The sequence below is a fragment of the Manis javanica genome, chromosome 4 (assembly GCF_040802235.1).
Source record: "Manis javanica isolate MJ-LG chromosome 4, MJ_LKY, whole genome shotgun sequence".
Taxonomy (NCBI): Eukaryota; Metazoa; Chordata; class Mammalia; order Pholidota; family Manidae; genus Manis; species Manis javanica.
Genome location: NC_133159.1, coordinates 136,955,965 through 136,977,456, shown reverse-complemented (window position 1 = coordinate 136,977,456; position 21,492 = coordinate 136,955,965). Strand labels below are relative to the sequence as shown.

Genomic DNA, 21,492 nt, shown 5'->3' with positions numbered 1-21,492 from the left:
TAGGGAAACGGGAAAGTAAAACTTGTGAGCCGATCCCCACAGTCAGCGCCCCTGGGACAAAGAAAAGCAAGTGCTTTTTGAAAGTCTTAAAGGGACAAGGACCCCACAGCTGGATGGAAGCATCCCGGGACACTCAGCCCAGGAGCTGGGAATCCCAGGGAACTCTGGGTGCCCTAACCCCCTGGGCAACAGCACAGCTCTGAGCCCCCTCACGGTGATAAACAGCCTCCCGCCCGTTCCCCCTCCAATGCGGCCCCGCCATAGTGGAGGAGCGGCCTGAGAGCGGCCATGCCCACAGCAACAGTAGAGCTTACTCCACAGCGCCAGGCAAGAATCAGAGACCCCATCTGCGTGCAGCTGCCCAGCACAAGCCACAAGGGGTTGCCATTCTCCCAGGAGAGGAAGGCCACAAACTAGCAAGAAGGGGCGTTCTCCTAGCCAACACACACACCAGCTCCCCACAGCTACCTCTATCACCATGAAAAAGCAGAATAATTTAATCCAGACCAAAATCACAGAGACAATCCCTGAGAAGGAGCTTGGAAAGATAGACCTAACCAATCTCCCTGAAAAAGAATTCAAAATAAAGGTCATAACCATGCTGATGGAGCTGCAGAAAAATATGCAAGAGCTAATGGACAAAGTAGGGAGGGAGACTACAGAAATAAAAGCCTCTGGAAGGATTTAAAAGAATGGATGAGATGCAAGAGGCCATTGAGGGAATACAAACCAGAGAATAGGAACTCATAGAAGCTGATGCAGAGAGAGGTAAGAGGATTTCCAGGAATGAAACAATATTAAGAGAATTCTGTGACCAATCCAAAAGGTACAATATCCACATTGTAGGGGTACAAGAAAAGAAGAGAGAAAGGGATAGAAAGTGTATTTGAAGAAATAATTGCTGAAAACTTCCCCAAACTGGGGGAAGAAATAGTCGCTCAGACCACAGAAGTACACAGAACTCCCAACAGAAGGGAACCAGGGAGGACAACACCAAGACACATCGTAATTAAAATGGCAAAGATCAAGGACAAGGACAGAGTATTAAAGGCAGCTAGAGAGAGGAAAAAGGTCACCTAGAAAGGAAAACCAATCAGGCTATCATCACACTTTTCAACAGAAACATTACAGGCCAGAAGGGAATGGCATGATATATTTAATAAAATGAAACAAAAGGGCCTTGAACCAAGAATACTGTATCCAGCATGATTAACATTTAAATATGAAGGAGGGATTAAACAATTCCCAGACAAGCAAAAGTTGAGGGAATTTGCCTCCCACAAACCACCTCTACAGGGTATTTTAGAGGGACTGCTCTCGATGGGAGCACTCCTAAGGCTAAACAGATGTCACCAGAGAAAATAAAATCACAGCAAAGAAAGGAGACCAACCAAATACTAAATAAAGGCAAAAAATAAAATCACGTACCCATAAAAGCAGTCAAAGGAAACACAGAAGAGCACAGAATGAAACACCCATCATATAAAGAATGGAGAGGAGGAATAAGGGAGATAAATAAAGAATCACCAGATAGTGTTTGTAACAGCTCAATAAGCTGTTACATTAGACAGTAAGATACTAAAGAAGCTAACCTTGAACCTTTGGTAACCACGAATCTAAAGCCTGCAATGGCAGTAAGTACGTATCTTTCAATAATCACCCTAAATGTAAATGGACTGAATGCACCAATCAAAAGACAGAGTAATAGAATGGGTAAAAAAGCAAGATGTATCTATATGCTGCTTTTAAGAAACTCTCCTCAAACCCAAAGACATAGACAGACTAAAAGTCAAGGGATGGAAAAAGATATTTCATGCAAACAACAGGGAGAAAAAAGCAGGTGTTGCAGTACTAGTATCAGACAAAATAGACTTCAAAACAAAGAAAGTAACAAGAGATAAAGGACATTACATAATGATAAAGGGCTCAGTCCAACAAGAGGATATGACCATTGTAAATATCTATGCACCCAACATAGGAGCACCAACATAGGTGAAACAAATACTAACAGAACTAAGGGAGGAAATAGACTGCAACACACTCATTTTAGGATACTTCAACACACCACTCACTCCAAAGGATAGATCCACCAGATAGAAAATAAGTAAGGACACAGAGGCACTAGTCAAAACACTAGAACAGGTGAACCTAATAGACATCTATAGAACTCTACATCAAAAAGCAGCAGGATACACATTCTTCTCAAGTGCACATGGAACATTCTCCAGAATAGACCACATACTAGGCCACAAAAAGAGCCTCAGTAAATTCAAAAAGATTTAAATTCTACCAACCAACCTTTCAGACCACACAGATATAAACCTAGAAGTAAATTGTACAAAGAAAACAAAAAGACTCACAAACACATGGAGGCTTAGCAACATGCTCCTAAATAATCAATGGACCAACAACCAAATTAAAATTGAAATCAAGGAATATATGGAAACAAATGACAACAACAGCACAAAGCCCCAAGTTCTGTGGGACGCAGCAAAAGCAGTGTTTAGAGGAAAGTATATAGCAATCCAGTCATATTTAAAGAAGGAAGAACAATCCCAAATGAATAGTCTAACGTCACAATTATCAAAATTGGATAAAGAAGAACAAATGAGGCCTAAAGTTAGCAGAAGGAGGGACATAATAAAGATCAGAGAAGAAATAAATAAAATTGAGAAGCATAAAACAATAGAAAAAAATCAATGAAACCAAGAGCTGGTTCTTTGAGAAAGTAAACAAAATAGATAAGCCTCTAGCCAGACTTACTAAGAGAAAGAGTCAACACACATCAACAGAATCAGAAACGAGAAAGGAAAAATCACGACAGACCCCACAGAAATACAAAGGATTATTAGAAAATACTATGAAAACCTATATGCTGACAAGCTGGGAAACCTAGAAGAAATGGACAACTTCCTAGAAATATACAACCTTCCAGACTGACCAAGGAACAAACAGAAAATCTAAAGAAACCAATTACCAGCAAAGAAATTGAATCAGTAATCAAAAAGCTACCCAAGAACAAAACCCTGGGCCAGATGGATTTACCTCAGAATTTTATCAGACATACTGAGGAGATATAATACCCATTCTCCTTAAAGTTTTCCAAAAAATAGAAGAGGAAGCAATACTCCCAAACTCATTCTATGAAACTAATATCACCCTAATACCAAAACCAGGCAAAGACCCAGCCAAAAAAGAAAATTACAGACTAATATTCCTGATGAATGTAGATGCAAAAATACTAAACAAAATATTTGCAAACCGAATTCAAAAATACAGCAAAAGGATCATACACCATAACCAAGTGGGATTCATCGCAGGGATGCAAGGATGGTACAACACTCGAAAACTCATCAACATCATCCACCACATAAATAAAAAGAAGGACAAATACCACATGATCATCTCCGTAGATACTGAAAAAGCATTCAACAAAATACAGCATCCATTCATGATAAAAACTCTCAGCAAAATGGGCATAGAGGACAAGTACCTCAACATAATAAAGGCCATATATGACAAACCCACAGCCAACATCATACTGAACAGCGAGAAGCTGAAAGCTTTTCCTATAAGATCATGAAAAAGACGGATGCCCACTCTCCCCACTGTTATTCAACATAGTACTGGAGGTCTTAGCCACGGCAATTAGATAAAACAAAGAAATACACGGAATCCAGAATGGTAAAGAAGAAGTTAAACTGTCACTATTTGCAGATGACATGGTATTGTACATAAAAAACCCTAAAGATTCCACTCCAAAACTACTAGAACTAATACAGGAAGTCAGCAAAGTTGCAGGATACAAAATTAACACACAGAAATCTGTGGCTTTCCTATACACTAACAATGAACCAGTAGGAAGAGAAATCAGGAAAACAATTCCATTCGCAATTGCATCAAAAAGAATAAAATACCTAGGAATAAACCTAACCAAGGAAGTGAAAGACCTATACCCTGAAAACTACAAGACACCCTTAAGAGAAATTAAACAGGACACTAACAAATGGAAACTCACCCCATGCTCTTGGCTAGGAAGAATTAATATTGTCAAAATGGCCATCCTGCCTTAAACAATATACAGATTTGATGGAATCTCTATCAAATTACCAACAGCATACTTCAATGAACTGGAACAAATAGTTCAAAAATTCATATGGAACCACCAAAGACCCTGAAAAGCCAAAGCAATACTGAGAAGGAAGAATAAAGTGGGGAAGATTTCACTCCCCAACTTCTAACTCTACTACAAAGCCACAGTAATCAAGACAATTTGGTACTGGCACAAGAACAGAGCCACAGACCAGTGGAACAGAATAGAGACTCCAGACATTAACCCAAACATACATGGCCAATTAATATACGATAAAGGCGACCTGGACATCCAATGGGGAAATGACAGTCTCTTCAGCAGATGGTGCTGGCAAAACGGCAAAACTGGACAGCTACATGTAAGAGAATGAAACTAGATCACTGTCTAACCCCTCAAAAGTAAATTTGAAATAGATCAAAGACCTGAATGTAACTCATGAAACCATAAAACTCTTAGAAAAAAACATAGACAAAAATCTCTTGGACATATATATGAGCGACTTCCTCATGAACATATCTTCCCGTGCAAGGGAAACAAAAGCAGAAATGAACAAGTCGGACTATATCAAGCTGAAAAGCTTCTGTACAGCAATGGACAACATCAAGAACAAAATGGTACCCTATAGTATGGAAGAATATATTCATAAATAACAGATCCAATAAAGGGTTGACATCCAAAATATATAAACAGCTCATGCACTTCAACAAACAAAAAACAAATAATCCAATTAAAAAATGGGCAGAGGAGCTGAACAGACAGTTCTCCAAAGAAGAAATTCAGATGGTCAACAGACACATGAAAAGATGTTCCACATCACTAGTCATCAGAGAAATGCAAATTAAAACCACAATGAGATATCAGCTTAGACCAGTAAGGATCGCCACTGTCTGAAAGACAAGCAACAACAAATGTTGGTGAGGTTGTGGAGAAAGGGGAACCCTCCTACACTGCTCGTGGGAATGTAAATTAGTTCAACCATTGTGAAAAGCAGTATGGATGTTTCTCAAAAAGCTCAAAATAGAAATACCATTTGACCCAGGAATTCTACTTCTAGGAATTTATCCTAAGAATACAGCAGCCCAGTTTGAAAAAGACAGATGCACCCCTATGTTTATCGCAGCACTATTTACAATAGCCAAGAAATGGAAGCACCCTAAGTGTCCATCAGTAGATGAATGGATAAAGAAGATGTGGTACATATACACAATGGAGTATTATTCAGCCATAAGAAGAAAAAAGATCCTACCATTTGCAATAACATGAATGGAGCTAGAGGGTATTAGGCTCAGTGAAATAAGCCAGGCGGAGAAAGGCAAGTACCAAATGATTTCACTCATATGTGGAGTATAAGAAGAAAGGAAACCTGAAGGAACAAAACAGCAGCAGAATCACAGGACTAACAGTTTCGGAAGGGAAAGGGACTGGGGAGGATGTGTGGGAAGGTAGGGTTAAGGGTGGGGAAAAAGAAAGGGGGCTTTACAATTGGCATGTATAATTGGGGGGGCATGGGGACAGCTGTACAACACAGAAAACAAGTAGTGATTCTACAGCATCTTCGCTGATGGACAGTGACTGTAATCGGGTTTGTGGTGGGACTTGGTGAAGGGTGGAGCCTTGTAAACATAATGTTTTTCATGTAATTGTATATCAGTGATAACAAAATAAAAATAAAATAAAGGCAGTAAAAAATATCTAATGTGCAAGTATGAATACAAATATATGAGGGACGTGTGTGTTCCCTTCCTCTATCCACTGACAGGATCTAAGAGAAGTGACATAGGCTGTAGCAGTGAGCACATTGACTGCCACAGCTCCTTGGAGAAATGGTTGAGCCATGTCTGCTGTAGGGAAAGTATAATATGATCCTGAAACATCTTAGTGTGCCAGAAAGTAAGGAACTGAGCAGGGAATGACGGAGTCATGCCAGAAAGAAAGAAGTCAGGTTAAAAAGATTAACTGCTGAAAAATGAAACAATTTCAACATCAAAATGAATGATAGTAGCAGGTTATAAATTATTAAATGAAGAATCTAAATTCATACAATAAGAGAGTAAAATGAAATCTTTATGCAAAACAGAATATCTGTATAGACTCAAGTACCTTTTCACAAATTCTTAATAATTACAAAGGAAAAAACTGAAACTTTACCATGAAACCTTGTGGAATGGCCTTAAGTTATCAAAGTGAACATTACCAATAACAAGATGATCAGAAATCATGTACCACATTATAGAATACACTGAGAAAAGCGTGACATTTGCTTCTGTGATATTCCTCCCACAGATCTAAATTTAATAACAGCACAAAGGCAAACTGAAGGACATTCAAGAGTCAAAATTGTGTATTTCTGAATTGTCAAGGTCATGACTTCAACTGTCACCTTAAGACTAGAAAAAGAAGGGCAAATTCATTCCACAGTAAACAGAATAAAGAGAGCCAAAAATGTCATAGTAGAAATCAATTAAATAGAAAATGAGAATAATAGAGAAAATCAATGAGATCGCAAATTAGTTCTTTGAGAAAATTAATGAAATTAATAAACCTTTAGCTAGATTGAGCAGAAAGAAGACACAAACAACCAATATCAGGAATGACGGGACATGACTGCAGATTTTACACATATTGAAAGGAGTATAAGGGAAATTTTATGAACAATTTTATGGAAGCGTAAAACGTAGAAAAAATGGACAATTTCCTTGAAGGATGCAGATGATCAAAGCTCATTTTTCCTACAAAGGACATTGTTGGGACATTTGATTGAAACTGCAATGGAGTTTGAGGATTAGGTAATAGTCATGTATTCATATTAATGGTCTGATTTAATGAATGTATTAGGTTCTTTTAGAATGTTCTTGTTTTTTGGAAAAATACACTATTTAGAGATGATGTGCATCAGGGCTGTAATTTACTCTATTGACTTACTTGAATAAGTTCTCTGAACTCTACTGGAAACTTTTTTGCTAAGTTGGGGTTTATTAAAAAAGAAAAAAAAGCCAACAGTACTTCCACGCTCCTATATAATAGGCACATATTTTAACAGGAAGTTTTCTTTCTTTTATAGCGGAAAGGAAGCCTCCTTTATTTAATATGAATGCAATGAGTGCCTTATATCACATAGCCCAAAATGAATCCCCTACACTACAGTCTAATGAATGGTGAGTATGGCTGAGAGATATATTGTTCAACATGGTAAAATTTAAATACTTTTTTATGATGTTATCAAAATGATTTCATTTCAATTAGGTGAAGTGTATATAACCTGAAGAAATATTAAAATAGCATTATTTTATCCTTATATCATGTTTATCCTTTATTATCTCTACTTTTCATAGCATATATGTAACTCAGTTTAGAAATAAAAGATACATGATGCTACATGGGAGCAAAAAGTATGGCTTTTGTATAATAATTAATATATTTTTTGCACCTTAGCGACGCATACAACCCTGATTATGTAATAAATAGCATGATTTAACCATTCATATTTTATAACTGCAATATATAGATTTCCACAACCTATAGAGATATTTAATTGGGAAATGGTTTATAATTGATACGGTATGAAACATAGGTAAAAATGATTTGATAATTTATCAGAGTTACCAGGTAATTCATAATTTTTGGATCATTCTAATTGTTATTTATTATTCAGAATTTGCTTTGATGTTGCATCTCCTATTTCTTTGATAATGTGGTTACTCATGTAAAGTTTATTGAGAACAGATGGCCAATTTTAAGAAACAAGGATTTTTATCAGTAATAGAAAATTTTTATTGGAAATTCTTCAGGTGTATCTAGCATTTGAAAAGTTCTGGGGGACTACCTAGCATACTTTAAAATTCACAAGTAATATGCATAAAGTAGCAATAATTTATTTTTTAGCATTATATAATTAAGACAAGTTCATAGGTCTTTGCTGCTTCTGTAGAGATATTTTGAAGAAATCTTGGCACGGAGTTTATTATGGTACATATGAATAATAAATACACTAAACACAGGCTGTTTTTACAGTGGTTGATACTTTGGGGATTCAGAAAGAATTCTTGTATAAAAGAATTAAATCTTAGTTGTTTTTTTTTTTCTTTTTGTTTTTGAGAGGGCATCTCTCATATTTATTGATCAAATGGTTGTTAACAACAATATAATTCTGTATAGGGGGGTCAATGCTCAATGCACAATCATTAATCCATCTCAAGCCTAGTTCTCATCAGTCTCCAATCTTCTGAAGCATAACGAACAAGTTCTTACATAGTGAACGAATTCTTACATAGTGAATAAGTTCTGACATGGTGAACATACAAGGGCATTCATCACAGAAACTTTCAGTTCTGATCACGCATTATGAACTATAAACAATCAGGTCAAATATGAATATTCGTTTGATTTTTATATTTAATTTATATGTGGATCCCACATTTCTCCCTTTATTATTATTTTTATTTTTAATAAACTGGTGAAGTGGTAGGTAGATGCAAGATAAAGGTAGAAAACATAGTTTAGTGTTGTAAGAGAGCAATTGTAGATGATCAGGTGTGTGCCTGTAGACTGTGTGCTAATCCGAGCTAGACAAGGGCAATAAAACATCCATGGATGCAGAAGATTTCTCTCAACACAGGGGGAGGGGGGTGAGGTTCTAAGCTTCACCACTGTTGTTCCCCAATTTCTCACCTGATGGCCCCCCTGCGACTGTGCCTGTCTTAGGTTGTTCCTCCCTTGAGGAATCTTACCCGTCTCTGGCTAACCAGTCATCTTCCGGGGCCATACAGGGAAATGTAAAGTTGGTAAGTGAGAGAGAAGCCATATTGTTTGAAAGACTTAAATCTTATTTTAATATTGATGACAAACATTCCTGTTTAAAATAATTAAAATTTTTATTTTAATATTGGTGACAGGCATTGTCGGAATATTTTTTACTTACTGCCTTACTAACTCTCATCAGTAACGCTATATAATAGTGTATTCCAGAATTCAGATTTTTTAAAAAACATCTTACTGTTTTCTGGAACTTTTATCCATTTGCTCGAGGATGCTAAATACTTAGGTATAAAAATGTTCCTTCCAATATGAATACTGTGATGTTCTGAAACATGCTATATGGAAGATGATCGAGGGGTCAAGCAAGAAAGAGAGGTGGCTAGAGAAAAGGAAAAAAAAACTAAGAAGATCATTATCTTAGATTTGAATGCAAAAAGGAAAATGATTAACTTCTCTAATTTACCTCAATGTAGAATGAGTTGTGATACTTAAGTATGTGGGAGCAGGATTTTAAGATAATGTGTGCAAATTTATCTTTGGAAAATGGTAAAGATTCATTAGTTGCTTTGCATAGCTTTTTATAGACTTACATGATGAAATATATAGTGTATTGTGTCTACTTTTTTTTAATCATTTCTATTCTCCCTGCCACCTGTAGGCCCATGCCTTGATTTGTGAATGTGTTTTGAAAGGAAGTAGCAATATGTTCACTTGATACTTTCCTTTACAATAGGTCTGATTATTTTCGCAACTTTGTAGATTCTTGCCTCCAGAAAATCCCTCAAGATCGCCCTACATCAGAGGAACTTTTAAAGGTCAGTTATATTCTGTTTTGAAAACCTAAGAAATTATTTAAAGAATGTGTTTTATTCTTCTTTGATTCCGAATCAGTATTAAGTACGCTGTGCTTGTTTTTGCTGAAATACTAATTTCTTAATACGGTTCTTTCTTGGAAACTTTCTTAGTTGCTAAGTTTTTTCATTTGTTTTTCAAAATTAGCTGCTTTTACCATGTCTGAATAGAATATATTATATAGTTAAATATCCAATTTAGTAGTACTAAATGGCTTAATTTTTATATGTGCAAGCATATATTCATGAGTTACAACAATATATTTTAATTCATGTGGAACCATGGCATTTCAGAATTGGGAAAACATAGTTTAACTTTGGATTTAAGTTTTGTATCTACCACACTTTATATATCTATTCTATATAAAATAATATGGAAGTAAGAGAAATGATGTGTAATACATTTACGTAAATACTGTGGGAGAAAAGAGATTTCAAAAGAACTGCTAAAAATGGATATCACATTTTTGTTTCCTTTTGAGAAATATGTTTTTCTAACTTAGCAATGAAAATATTTTAAAAGTAATGTGAATTCTATTCATTTTTCAATAGGTTTGGTTACCTAATTTAAATAAATTATTAGTGTATGCTTTCTGTTCTCAAAAATGTTTTATTTCATTTATAGGTTGACATCTTATTAATAGCAATAATAGTATTGTTCAGTTTAATATAGTTCTTAAAACATCTAGATAAGGCATTAGTGAGTAGCAGTTGACTCTATCTCTTTGTGACCCTAAGGAATTTTGTGGATTTTTCACTAGAAAATTAGACTTTCTGCATGAGTATTTTAGAATTTCAAAGAGGTTCAGTTTATTTTCACCAACACACAGTTCAAGATGCAAGGATATTGAAAGGATCATGTATATATTCAGTAGTATTATTTGCGACTACAGTATGTAGAAGAGCAATATAGTTTCAGTAACACTTAACAAAATTTTAGGCCATAAGCACACTTACAGTCTCAAATGAAAGCCTAAAAAATTATTCACAATAGCAACAAAAGGTTTAGTATAGCTATGAATTATGTTAGTGAAAAATAAGCAGGATCCATTTATAGAAAACAAATAACTTAGAAAACTATTAAATATATTATTTTCAAATAAAAAAGACCAAATATCATAAATAATGGTACATACCAAGCTAAGGCTCAGGAAAAGGAAGAATGTGACTGGCTTCTTACATTTGCCTCATGAAGGCAAAAGACGCTCTTTTGGTAATAACCCAACCCTCCAGGAATGGATACTTGGCCTTGGGTAATTAGATCCTGCATGTATATTCATGTACCTGGTCCATTTTGTGTATTGACCTTATTGGAAGTGATAGGAAATATCTGTCAAGTGCATCCTTCCCTTTGGCCTAATCACATTTCTGTTGCAGTCTGTCATAAGGAAAAAAAATAAAATGGAAAAAAGTGATTTAATATATGAAGCTATTTATCTCAGAATGAAAAATTGAAAATAATTATCCAGAATTAGAATAATGGTTATGTAATTTTGGCATGAACATTTGATGAAATAGTCTGTAGGCATTATGTTTATGAGTTGAAATAGCATAATACTTACAGCAATGAAAAGAGAATAATGTATAGTTACAACTCTTCAGAGAAGAAATAAATTTGAGCTAATAAAGGAGGTAAAAGTGTTAAAAGAATTCAAAATCATCTCATGAACTCCAGTGCACAAGGCATCTTTCTGCAATCTGTGTGCTAACTACAAAACAAAATCTATACACAGAAAATTTCTGAGAAATAAATATCCATAAAAATACCAAAAGTAACAGTGATAATCTATAGTAGAATTGTTCTTTCTACTTTTCTGTATTTGATAATGTTAAGCTTTATTAAGTATTAATGGTAAATATCACTAATACATAATGTCTTTTAATCAACTGCTAGTGTTTTATGAAGTGTCATTTAAGCAAGGTAAAGTAACACGTAATACCCAAGTGGTATGTTACGTAATTCACCATCACTAAATACATTCCTGTTGAAATCTAATGTAATTCAGAACTGAACGTGTCTCCTCTATGAAATCAGTTCTAAGAATTTGTGAGCGTTTACTTAGGGCTCTAGTTGGACTTAATTCTTAATGTTTACTTAGACTATGATTATTTCAACTCTGCATTTTCAGTTGGCCAACAAAGGTGTCATGTTCAATGTTTTCAAAAAGTACGGGGGATGTTATGTAGGCATAGAGTATATACATGTAAATTAAATTTTATAAATATAAGAAGTAAAAAGCACAGCAGAATTAGATAGCTATTGATTACATGCATTATCTATCATTATTTAGGATAGTAACTCTAGGGTTTAAGAAGGGATTCATTCGTTCTGAATGAAAAAATATATAGGTTTCAACCTGACTTTTGCCTTCTACTCTTAACCAGCACATGTTTGTTCTTCGGGAGCGCCCTGAAACAGTGTTAATAGATCTCATTCAAAGGACAAAGGATGCAGTAAGAGAGCTGGACAATCTGCAGTACCGAAAGATGAAGAAGCTCCTTTTCCAGGAGGCACATAATGGACCAGCAGTAGAAGCACAGGAAGAAGAAGAGGTAATAACTGAGAAATGGCTCAGATATTGGGGTCTCTTTATTGGTTTCTTTCCTTATGCAGCTTTTCTTGCCAAGAATCTTTTATATCAGTGGTTTCCAGATTGTGTATTAACAGTGATTCTCTAAGGTCCCAGGTGGGGAAAAAGGTTTTGCATTCTTTAAACCAATCTCTTGGTAGTGCATATTAGCATAGTAAAGCTCTGTGAAGTCTTTTATTAAAGAAACCTGTTCAATTTTTATTTAATCTAGTCCCTCTCAAAATTCTGGGCCACTGAACACTTTTTTGCCTGATTGTCTGATGGCATGGACACAACTTTGCAAGTATTTGAAATTACAGGCTTTGGAAGTTGACGGTGCTCACACAGAAGTCATTAGAATTACCAACCATTCTCCTTATCTTGGTTATTGTATAAACCTTTCCCCCAGTGCCTTTTATATAATATTTGATAAATGTTTATTAAATTGGAAATTTCTTGCTTCTTTAAAAATAAATAAATAAATAAAATAAACATGTGAGTTAGCAAAATCTATCCTGGGGGGGAAAAAAATTACCAAGCATTCTTATTCTGTTACTAAGAACACTTGATTCTTCATGCAGAGAACAGTGTACCCCAGAGAAGGCACATAGTGGATCTGTGGCATCTTACTACACTGATGGACAGTGACTGCATTGGGGTATGGGTGGGGACTTGATAATATGGGTAAATGTAGTAACCACATTGATTTTCATGTGAAACCTTCATAAGAGTGCATATCAATCATACCTTAATAAAAATAAGTAAAAAAAAAAAAAAAACTCTATTCTTTTCAGTTGTGTATAGGGATTCAGTCCTCCACGTGGTTCTAAAATACTCATTTTACAGGTGAGTTAAGTAAGGCTCAGAGTGGTTAACTAACTTACTGTAGAAGCATGTGGGTTCGGATTCGTATATTACTCTTGAGACCATGTTCTTTCCATTTTGCCATGTTTCCAAATTTGCAGTAGAAATGTTACAGAAGTTCCTCACAAGGAAAATGTAAAGCTTATTATTTGTAGAGCTATCTTTTTTAGTCTAAGTATTTTCTGTTTTCTTCTTTGTTCATGCCGGAATGCCAAAGCTTTGATTCTTTTTTATTGCTTTCTAGTGAGAAAGATCCCTGCATTCTGAAAGCAGGAGTAGTGGTTACTTTTCTTTTTAATAGCACTACATAATTAATGAACTATAAAATAAAAGACTTTCTTACATACAGTTTTGGTGTTTTTGATTTTGTTTTTATCTTTTTTTTAGTTCTAACCGTAGTCACTAGAAAATTGGGCTATTTTAGGTATGTGAAGTACTTTATTAAAGCGAAATTAATAAAATTCTAATGTCATTAAACATTAGAATGACAGCAACTTTGTTAGGCTGTGGATGTAAGAAAAGATCCTCTATATACCATGGATCTGTATTTATTATTCCACATATCTTAAAGAATTTTGGTTTGGTAAGACTATAATATTGGTGCCCAGATACCAAAGGTTGTTGGTTTCTTCAGAAGAACGGTCTACTAATTATGATTAAATATATATACAATTTTTAATTTTACACACACAAAAAATAGAATTAATATGAAATTACTTAGTGGAAGAAGGTTAGGCGAAAGACTATATCCTAAGAAGAAAAAAATATAAAAGGCTTCAATAAAAAATAACTAAATGGGATGTTTATAGGATTAAAAATAAAAAATTCACCATTGGAATCATTGAGAAATGAGCAGCGTCTCTGTGTATACCGTATGAGATGTGTAGTAGAAATGGATTTCGAAGTAATCTCAAAAATTTTAGAGAAAAGACTACACTTTGGAAATAACTCAGAATTGATTAACTTTTTCACATGGTTGGGCTTTTTGGTATTTACTTGTTGGTCATTTTTTTAATCTGTCAACTAACAATTGATAAACTTCCTGGTCTTGGTAAATACAAGGAATTTCTCAAAATAGACTGCTTGTGTGCCAAGCAGTGTGCTAGGTGCTAATAAGCAAGAATTCAGGAGATAAAGATATTTGAATCTAATGCTCTTTTTCCTCAGGAACAAGATCACGGTGTTGGACGGACAGGAACAGTGAATAGTGTTGGAAGTAATCAGTCTATTCCCAGTATGTCCATCAGTGCCAGTAGTCAAAGCAGTAGTGTTAACAGTCTTCCAGATGCCTCAGATGACAAGAGTGAGCTAGACATGATGGAGGGAGACCACACAGTCATGTCTAATAGTTCTGTCATCCATTTAAAACCTGTGAGTATTTCAATTTCAGTGAAAAAAATTTCAACTTTGGTAACTAATTTTCTTACTCTGGTTAGTTTAAGAGGTTGGGTTTTTTTTCCCTTTGATGTTTCAGAAGTTTGGAACATAATTTTAGGCAACTTATTTTAAAATGGCAAAAGGCTTTTTAATTCTCAGTTTAATATCTGCATTTAGGAAACATGTTTTGAGAATGCAAAAAGAATATTTTTTAAATCTTAGGATAAATAAATAAATAAATAAATACCTGATAATGTATTATTTGAAGTTACTTAGATGAAAATGAAGGTATTTAAAAATAGTATACAACATGATATTAATGATAATGGTTGCCTTTGGGAAGTGTAAAAAGGGTTAAGGCGGGTGAATATCAAAAGTCATTTTTGCATTTTCCATAATGTTTACATTTTTTAAATAAAACTGAGTGTAATTGTAGAAAATTACAACTTCTCGGTATAGGAAATATGGATGTTTGCTACACTTTCACATGTAAGATTTTAAATTTTCTTGAAAACATTTGAAGGTCAGGTAACTTCTTTTCACAATTGATAGCAATGCTTCCTTTTTAACTTCACTGCTTTCAATATTACCAAAAAGTTACTAGGCACAATAGGTAAAAATGGAACCAAACAAAGTGTTCATCAACACATGAATGGCTAAACAAACCGTAGTATATTCATATAATGGAATATTATTCAACTGTGAAAAGGAATGGCATTCTAATATATTCTACAATGTGAGTGAATGTTGAAAACATGCTAAGTGATATAAGCCAGATACAAAAGGACAAATATTATTAGAATTCCACATATATGAAATATCTAAAATTGGCAAATTCATAGAAAGTAGATTAGAGGTTGCTAAGGGGAAGTGGAAGATGAAATAAATACTTTCTGTTAATATATACAGTTTCTGTTTGATGGAAACATTTTCAAAATAGTGATATAATGTTTCTGTAACACCGAAAATGTTACTACACCACTTAGTCATAAATTAAAAATGGTTAAAATGTCAAATTTTATATATGTTTTACCACACATACAGAGTTACTAGGAATGATTTTTAAGTAGTTGTATTATTCAGCTCAATATAATGTTTAATCTTTATACTCTTAGGCAGTAGAATTAGCCATAAAAAAGATTATTCCCACAATTATTTAGTTGCCAACATAATTGGCTTTCTCTTCAGTTAATTATCCAAGTTACATAATAGCAGAGATATCAGTTCTTTCTTTGTCTCTTTCTCTCTTTCTATCATTGATACACAATATTTTTCTTTTACGTATAATTTTTTTTGGTATCTTTAATATAAAATGACAGGGGCAACATTGTAGTTACTAGTTTCCCCCCAGTATCAAGTCCCCACCACATACCCATTCCAGTCACTGTCCATCAGAGTACTAAGATGCTATAGTGTTACTACTTGTCTTCCCTGTGGTACACTGCCTTCCCTGTGACCCCCCTATGTTATGTGTGCTAATCATAATGCCCCTTATTTCCATTATCCCTCCCTTCCCACCCACCCTCTCCAGTCCCTTTCCCTTTGGTAACTGTTAGTTCATTCTTGGGTTCTGTCAGTCTGCAGGTGTTTTGTTCCTTCAGTTTTTGCTTTGTTCTTATGCTCCACAAATGAATGAAATCATTTGATACTTCTCTTTCTCCTCCTGGCTTATTTCACTGAGCATAATACCCTTTAGCTCCATCCATGTTGCAAATGGTAGGATTTGTTTTCTTCTTACGGCTGAATAATATTCCATTGTGTATATGTACCACATCTTCTTTATCCATTCATCTACTGATGGACACTTAGGTTGCTTCCATTTCTTGGCTATTGTAAATAGTGCTGCAGTAAACATCGGTGTGCATATATCTTTTTGAAACTGGGACCCTACATTCTTAGGGTAAATTCCTAGAAGTGGGATTCCTGGGTCAAATGGTATTTCTATTTTGAGTTTTTTTGAGGAGCCTCCATACTGCTTTCCATAGTGGTCGACTAGTTTACATTCCCACCAGCAGTGTAGGAGGATTCCCCTTTCTCCATCCACATCCTCACCAACATTTGTTGTTGTTTGTCTTTTGGATGTTGGCTATCCTAACTGGTGTGAGGTGATATCTCATTGTGGTTTTAATTTGCATTTCCCTGACAATTAGCAATGTAGAGCATCTTTTTCATGTGCCTCTTGGTCATCTGAATTTCTTCTTTGGAGAAGTGCTGTTTGTATCCTCTGCCCATTTTTTAACAGGATTATTTGCTTTTTGGGTGTTGAGGCATTTGAGTTCTTTATATATTTTGGATGTTAACCCCTTGTTGCATATGTCATTTACAAATGTATTCTCCCATACTGCAGGATGCCTTTTTGTTCTGCTGATGGTGTCCTTTGCTGTACAGAAGCTTTTTAGCATGATGTAGTCTCATTTATTCATTTTTTATTTTGTTTCCCTTGCCCTGGGAGATGGTGTTCAGGAAAAATGTTTATATTCAAGAGATTTTTCCCCATGTTTTCTTCTAAGAGTTTTATGGTTTCAGACTTATATTCAGGTCTTTGTTCCATTTTGAATTTACTTTTGTGTACGGGGTTAAACAATACAGTTTCATTCTCTTGCATGTAGCTCTCCAGTTTTGCCAACACCAATTGTTGAAGAGGCTGTCATTTCCCCATTGCATATCCATGGCTCCTTTATCATATATTCATTGAGCAGGTATGCTTGGGTTTATACCTGGGCTCTCTAGTCTGTTCCATCGGTTTATGGGTCTGTTCTTGTACCAGTACCAAACTGTCTTGATTACTGTGGCTTTGTAGTAGAGCTTGAAGTTGGGGAGAGTAATCCCCCCCACTTTATTTTTCCTTCTCAGGATTGCTTTAACTATTCGGGGTCTTTTGTGGCTCCATATGAACCTCAGAACTATTTGCTCTAGGTATTTTGATATGGATTGCATTGAATCTGTGGACTGCTTTGGGCAGGATGGCCATTTTGACAATATTAATTAATCCTTTCCATGAGCATGGGGTGTGTTTGCATTCATTGGTCTCTTCTTTAGTTTCTCTCATGAGTGTTGTAATTTTCAGAGTATACATCTTCACTTCCTTGGTTAGGGTCATTTCTAGGTATTTTGTTCTTTATGATGCAATTGTGAATGGAATTGTTTTCCTGATTTCTCTATCTGCTAGTTCATCCTGCAATTTGCTGAATTCAGATATTAGTTCTAGTAGTTTTGGAGTGCATTCTTTACAGTTTTTTATCTACAATATCATGTCATTTGCAAACAGTGAAAGTGTAACTTCTTCCTTGCCAGTCTTGAGTGCTTTTATTTCTTTGTGTCATCTGATTGCCTTGGTGAGGACCTCCAGAACTATTTTAAATATAAATTGGGACAGTCGGCATCCTTGTCTTGTTCCCAATCTTAAAGGAAAAGCTTTCAGCTTCTTCTTGCTGTTACATATGATGTTGGCTGTGGGTTTGTCATAAATGGCATTTATTATGTTGATGTACTTGCCCTCTATATACCCATTTTGTTGAGAGTTTTTATCATGAATGTATGTTAAATTTTGTCTAATGCCTTTTTAGCATCTATGGAGCTGAACATGTGGTTTTTGTCCTTCTTTTTATTGATGTGGTGGATGATGTTGTTGCATTTTCGAATGTTGTACCATCCTTGCATCCCTGGAATAAATCCTACTTGATCATAATGGATGATCTTTTTTATGTATTTTTGAATTCAGTTTGCTAATATTTTGTTGAACATTTTTGCATGTATGTTCATCAGGGATATTGGTCTGTAATTTTCTTGTTTCATGGTGTCTTTGCCAGGTTTTGATATTAGAGTGATGCTGATCTTGTAGAATGAGTTTTGGAGTATTCCCTCCTCTTCTACTTTTTGGAAAACTTTAAGGAGGGTGGGTATTAAATCTTCACTAAATGATAAAATTCAGCAGTGAAGCTATCAGATCCATGTATTTTGTTCTTAGGTAGTTTTTTGATTACCAATTCAATTCATTGCTTTTAAGTGGTTCAGATTCTTTGTTTCTTATTGGGTCAGCCCTGGAAGGTTGTATTTTTCTAGAAAGTTGTGCATTTCTTCTAGGTTATCAACTTTGTTAGGATATAAGTTTTCATAGTATTCTCTTATAATTCTTTGTATTTCTGTGGTGTTGGTAGTTATTTTTCCTTTCTCATTTCTGATTCCATTTATGTGTAAAGATTCTTTTTTTTCCTGGTAAGTCTGGCTAGGGCCTTACCTATTTTGTTATTTTCTCAGCTAATCAGCTCCGACTTTCATTGATTCTTTCTATTGTTTTATTCTTCTCAATTTTATTTATTTATGCTCTAATCTTTATTATGTCCCCCCTTCTACTCACTCCTTCTATGGCCCCCTTCTACTGGGCCTCCTTTCTTCTTCTTTTCTAGTTTTGTTAATTGTGAGTTTAGACTGTTCATATGGGATTTTTCTTCTTTCCTGAGATATGCCTGTATTGCAATATACTTCCCTCTTCACATGGCCGTCTCTGTGTCCCACAGATTTTATGGTGTTGAATTATTGTTGTCATTTGTCTCTATATATTGCTTGATCTCTGTTTTTATTTGGTCATTGATCCATTGATTATTTAGGAGCATATTGTTAAGCCTCCAAGTGTTTGTGGGATTTTTCATTTTCTTTGAATAATTTATTTCTAGTTTCATACATTTGTGGTCTGAGAAGGTGGTTGGTACAATTTCAATGCTTTTTTATTTACTGATGCTCTCTTTTGTGGCCTAGTAAATAATCTATTCTTGATAATGTTCATGGGCACTTGAGAAGAGTGTGTATTCTGTTTATTTTGTATGGAGTGTTTGTAGATGTCCATTAGGTCCATCTGTTCTAATATGTTGTTCAGTGCCTCTGTTTCCTTACTTACTTTCTGTCTGGTTGATCTGTCCTTTGGAGTGAAAGTTGTGTTGAAGCCTAAAGTGATTGCATTGTATTCTTTTTCCCACTTTAATTCTGTTAGTATTTAATTCACATATCTAAGTGCTCCTGTATTTGATGCATAGATATTTATAACAGTTATATCCTCTTGTTGACTGACCCCTTTATCATTTTCTAATGTCCTTCTTTGTCATTTTCTCTGTTTTGAAGTCTGTTTTCTCTGGTACAAGTACTACAACTCCTGCTTTTTTCTCCCTATTAGTTGCATGAAATATCTTTTTCGATCCCTTCACTTTTAGTCTGTGTATGTCTTTGGGTTTAAAATGAGTGTCTTGTAGGCAGCATATAGATGGGTCTTGTTTTTTTATCCATTCAGTGACTCTATGTCTTTTGATTGGTGCATTCAGTTCATTTACATTTAGGGTGATTATTGATAGGTGTGTACTTATTGCCATTGCAGGCTTTAGATTCGTGGTTACCAAAGCTTCAAGGTTTACTTCCTTACTATCTAAGTGTCTAATTTAACTCACCTAATATGCTATTACAAACACAATCTCAATGTTCTTTTTTTCTCCTCCTTTTTCTTCCTCCTCCATTCTTTATGTATTAAGTATCATATTCTGTACTCTTTGTCTATCCCTTGATTGACTTTGGGAATAGTTTATTTAATTTTGCATTTGCTTAGTAATTAGCTGTTCTACTTTCTTTATTGTGGTTTTATTACCTCTGGTGACAGTTGTTTAGCCTTTTGAGTACTTCCATCTATAGGAGTCCCTCCAAAATGCACTGTGGAGGTGGTTTGTTGCAGGTAAATTCTCTCAGCTTTTGTGTATCTGAAATTGTTGAATCTGTTTTTCAAATGTAAATGGTAATCTTGCTGGGTACGGTATTTTTGGTTCAAGGTCTTTCTGCTTCATTACATTAAATATATCATGCCACTCCATTCTGGCCTGTAATGTTTCTGTTGAGAAGTCTGATGATAGCCTGATGGGTTTCCTTTTGTATGTGATCTTTTTTCTCTCTGGCTACTTTAGTACTCTGTCCTTATCCTTGATCTTTCCCATTTTAATTATTATATGTCTTAGTGTTGTCTTCCTTGGGTCCTCTGTGTTGGGAGATCTGTGCTCCTCCATGACCTGAGAAACTATCTCCTTTTCCAGGTTGGGGAAATTTTCAGCAATTACTTCCTCAAAGACTCTCTTTCCCTTTTCCTCTCTCTTCTTCTGGTACCCCTGTAATGCAAATGTTGTTGCATTTGGATTGGTCACACTGTTCTCTCAATATTCTTCATTCTTAGACATCCTTTTATCTCTCTGTGCCGCAGCTTCTTAGTGTTCCTCGTCTCTAATTTCTATTCCATGTACTGTCTCTTCTACCAAGTCTAATCTGCTTTTAATCCCTCCATTTTATGTTTCATTTCAGATATGGTACTTCTTAATGATTGAATCTCCATCCTAAATTCGCCCCTGAGTTCTTGAATATTTTTTCTGTTCCTCCATGAGCATGTTTATGATTTTAATTTTGAATTCTCTTTCAGGAAGATTGGTGAGTTCAGTTTCATTTGGCCCTTTTACTGGTGTTTCTGAGAATTTTGTTTAAACCAGGTTCTGTTGACATTTCATTTATATATGCCATCTTCTAGTGTCCAGTAACTCTAGTGTCTGGAGCTGCTCAGCCCCCGGAGCGATTTCATGGGTTGCAGCGGAGTGGCACTGGTGCCTGGAGGGAGGAAAGAGCTGATTCTTGCTTCCCGTCTTTAGTGCCTGTGTCCACTTTCAGAACCAGTGGGTGGAGCACACAGCTGTAAGCCTATGCACTGTGCGTCTGTAGCTGTAGTAGGCAGGGCCTCCCTCGGGCTGGCTTGACACCAGGGCTGGGACTGCAGGTTTGCGAGCCAGTGCCAGCAGGCCAGGAGGAAGGTGCAGCAGGCCTGGTGGTGGGCCTCGGAGCTGAGTAGGCAGCCAGGGAGTTGGAGGGCCTGAAGCCCCTGAAAGTTCTCAACCTCCTGGGCAGAGCATGCCCAGTCAACCATGTCTAACTATCCCTTTTCCCATGTAGCAAGCTCCATGCAAACACT

General features: G+C 35.5%; 1 protein-coding gene across 4 annotated transcripts in view; it reads left to right on the top strand.

Annotated features, from left to right (window-relative positions):
- Positions 1-21,492, top strand: part of TAOK1 (TAO kinase 1) — a 183,180-nt gene that overhangs the window by 115,088 nt on the left and 46,600 nt on the right. For all 4 annotated transcript variants that reach the window (XM_073235077.1, XM_073235076.1, XM_073235079.1 and 1 more), the window contains 4 exons: positions 7,155-7,248; positions 9,582-9,663; positions 12,085-12,252; positions 14,301-14,504. In XM_073235077.1, coding sequence (XP_073091178.1) covers positions 7,155-7,248; positions 9,582-9,663; positions 12,085-12,252; positions 14,301-14,504 — 548 coding nt within the window. The remainder of the gene's footprint in view (positions 1-7,154; positions 7,249-9,581; positions 9,664-12,084; positions 12,253-14,300; positions 14,505-21,492) is intronic.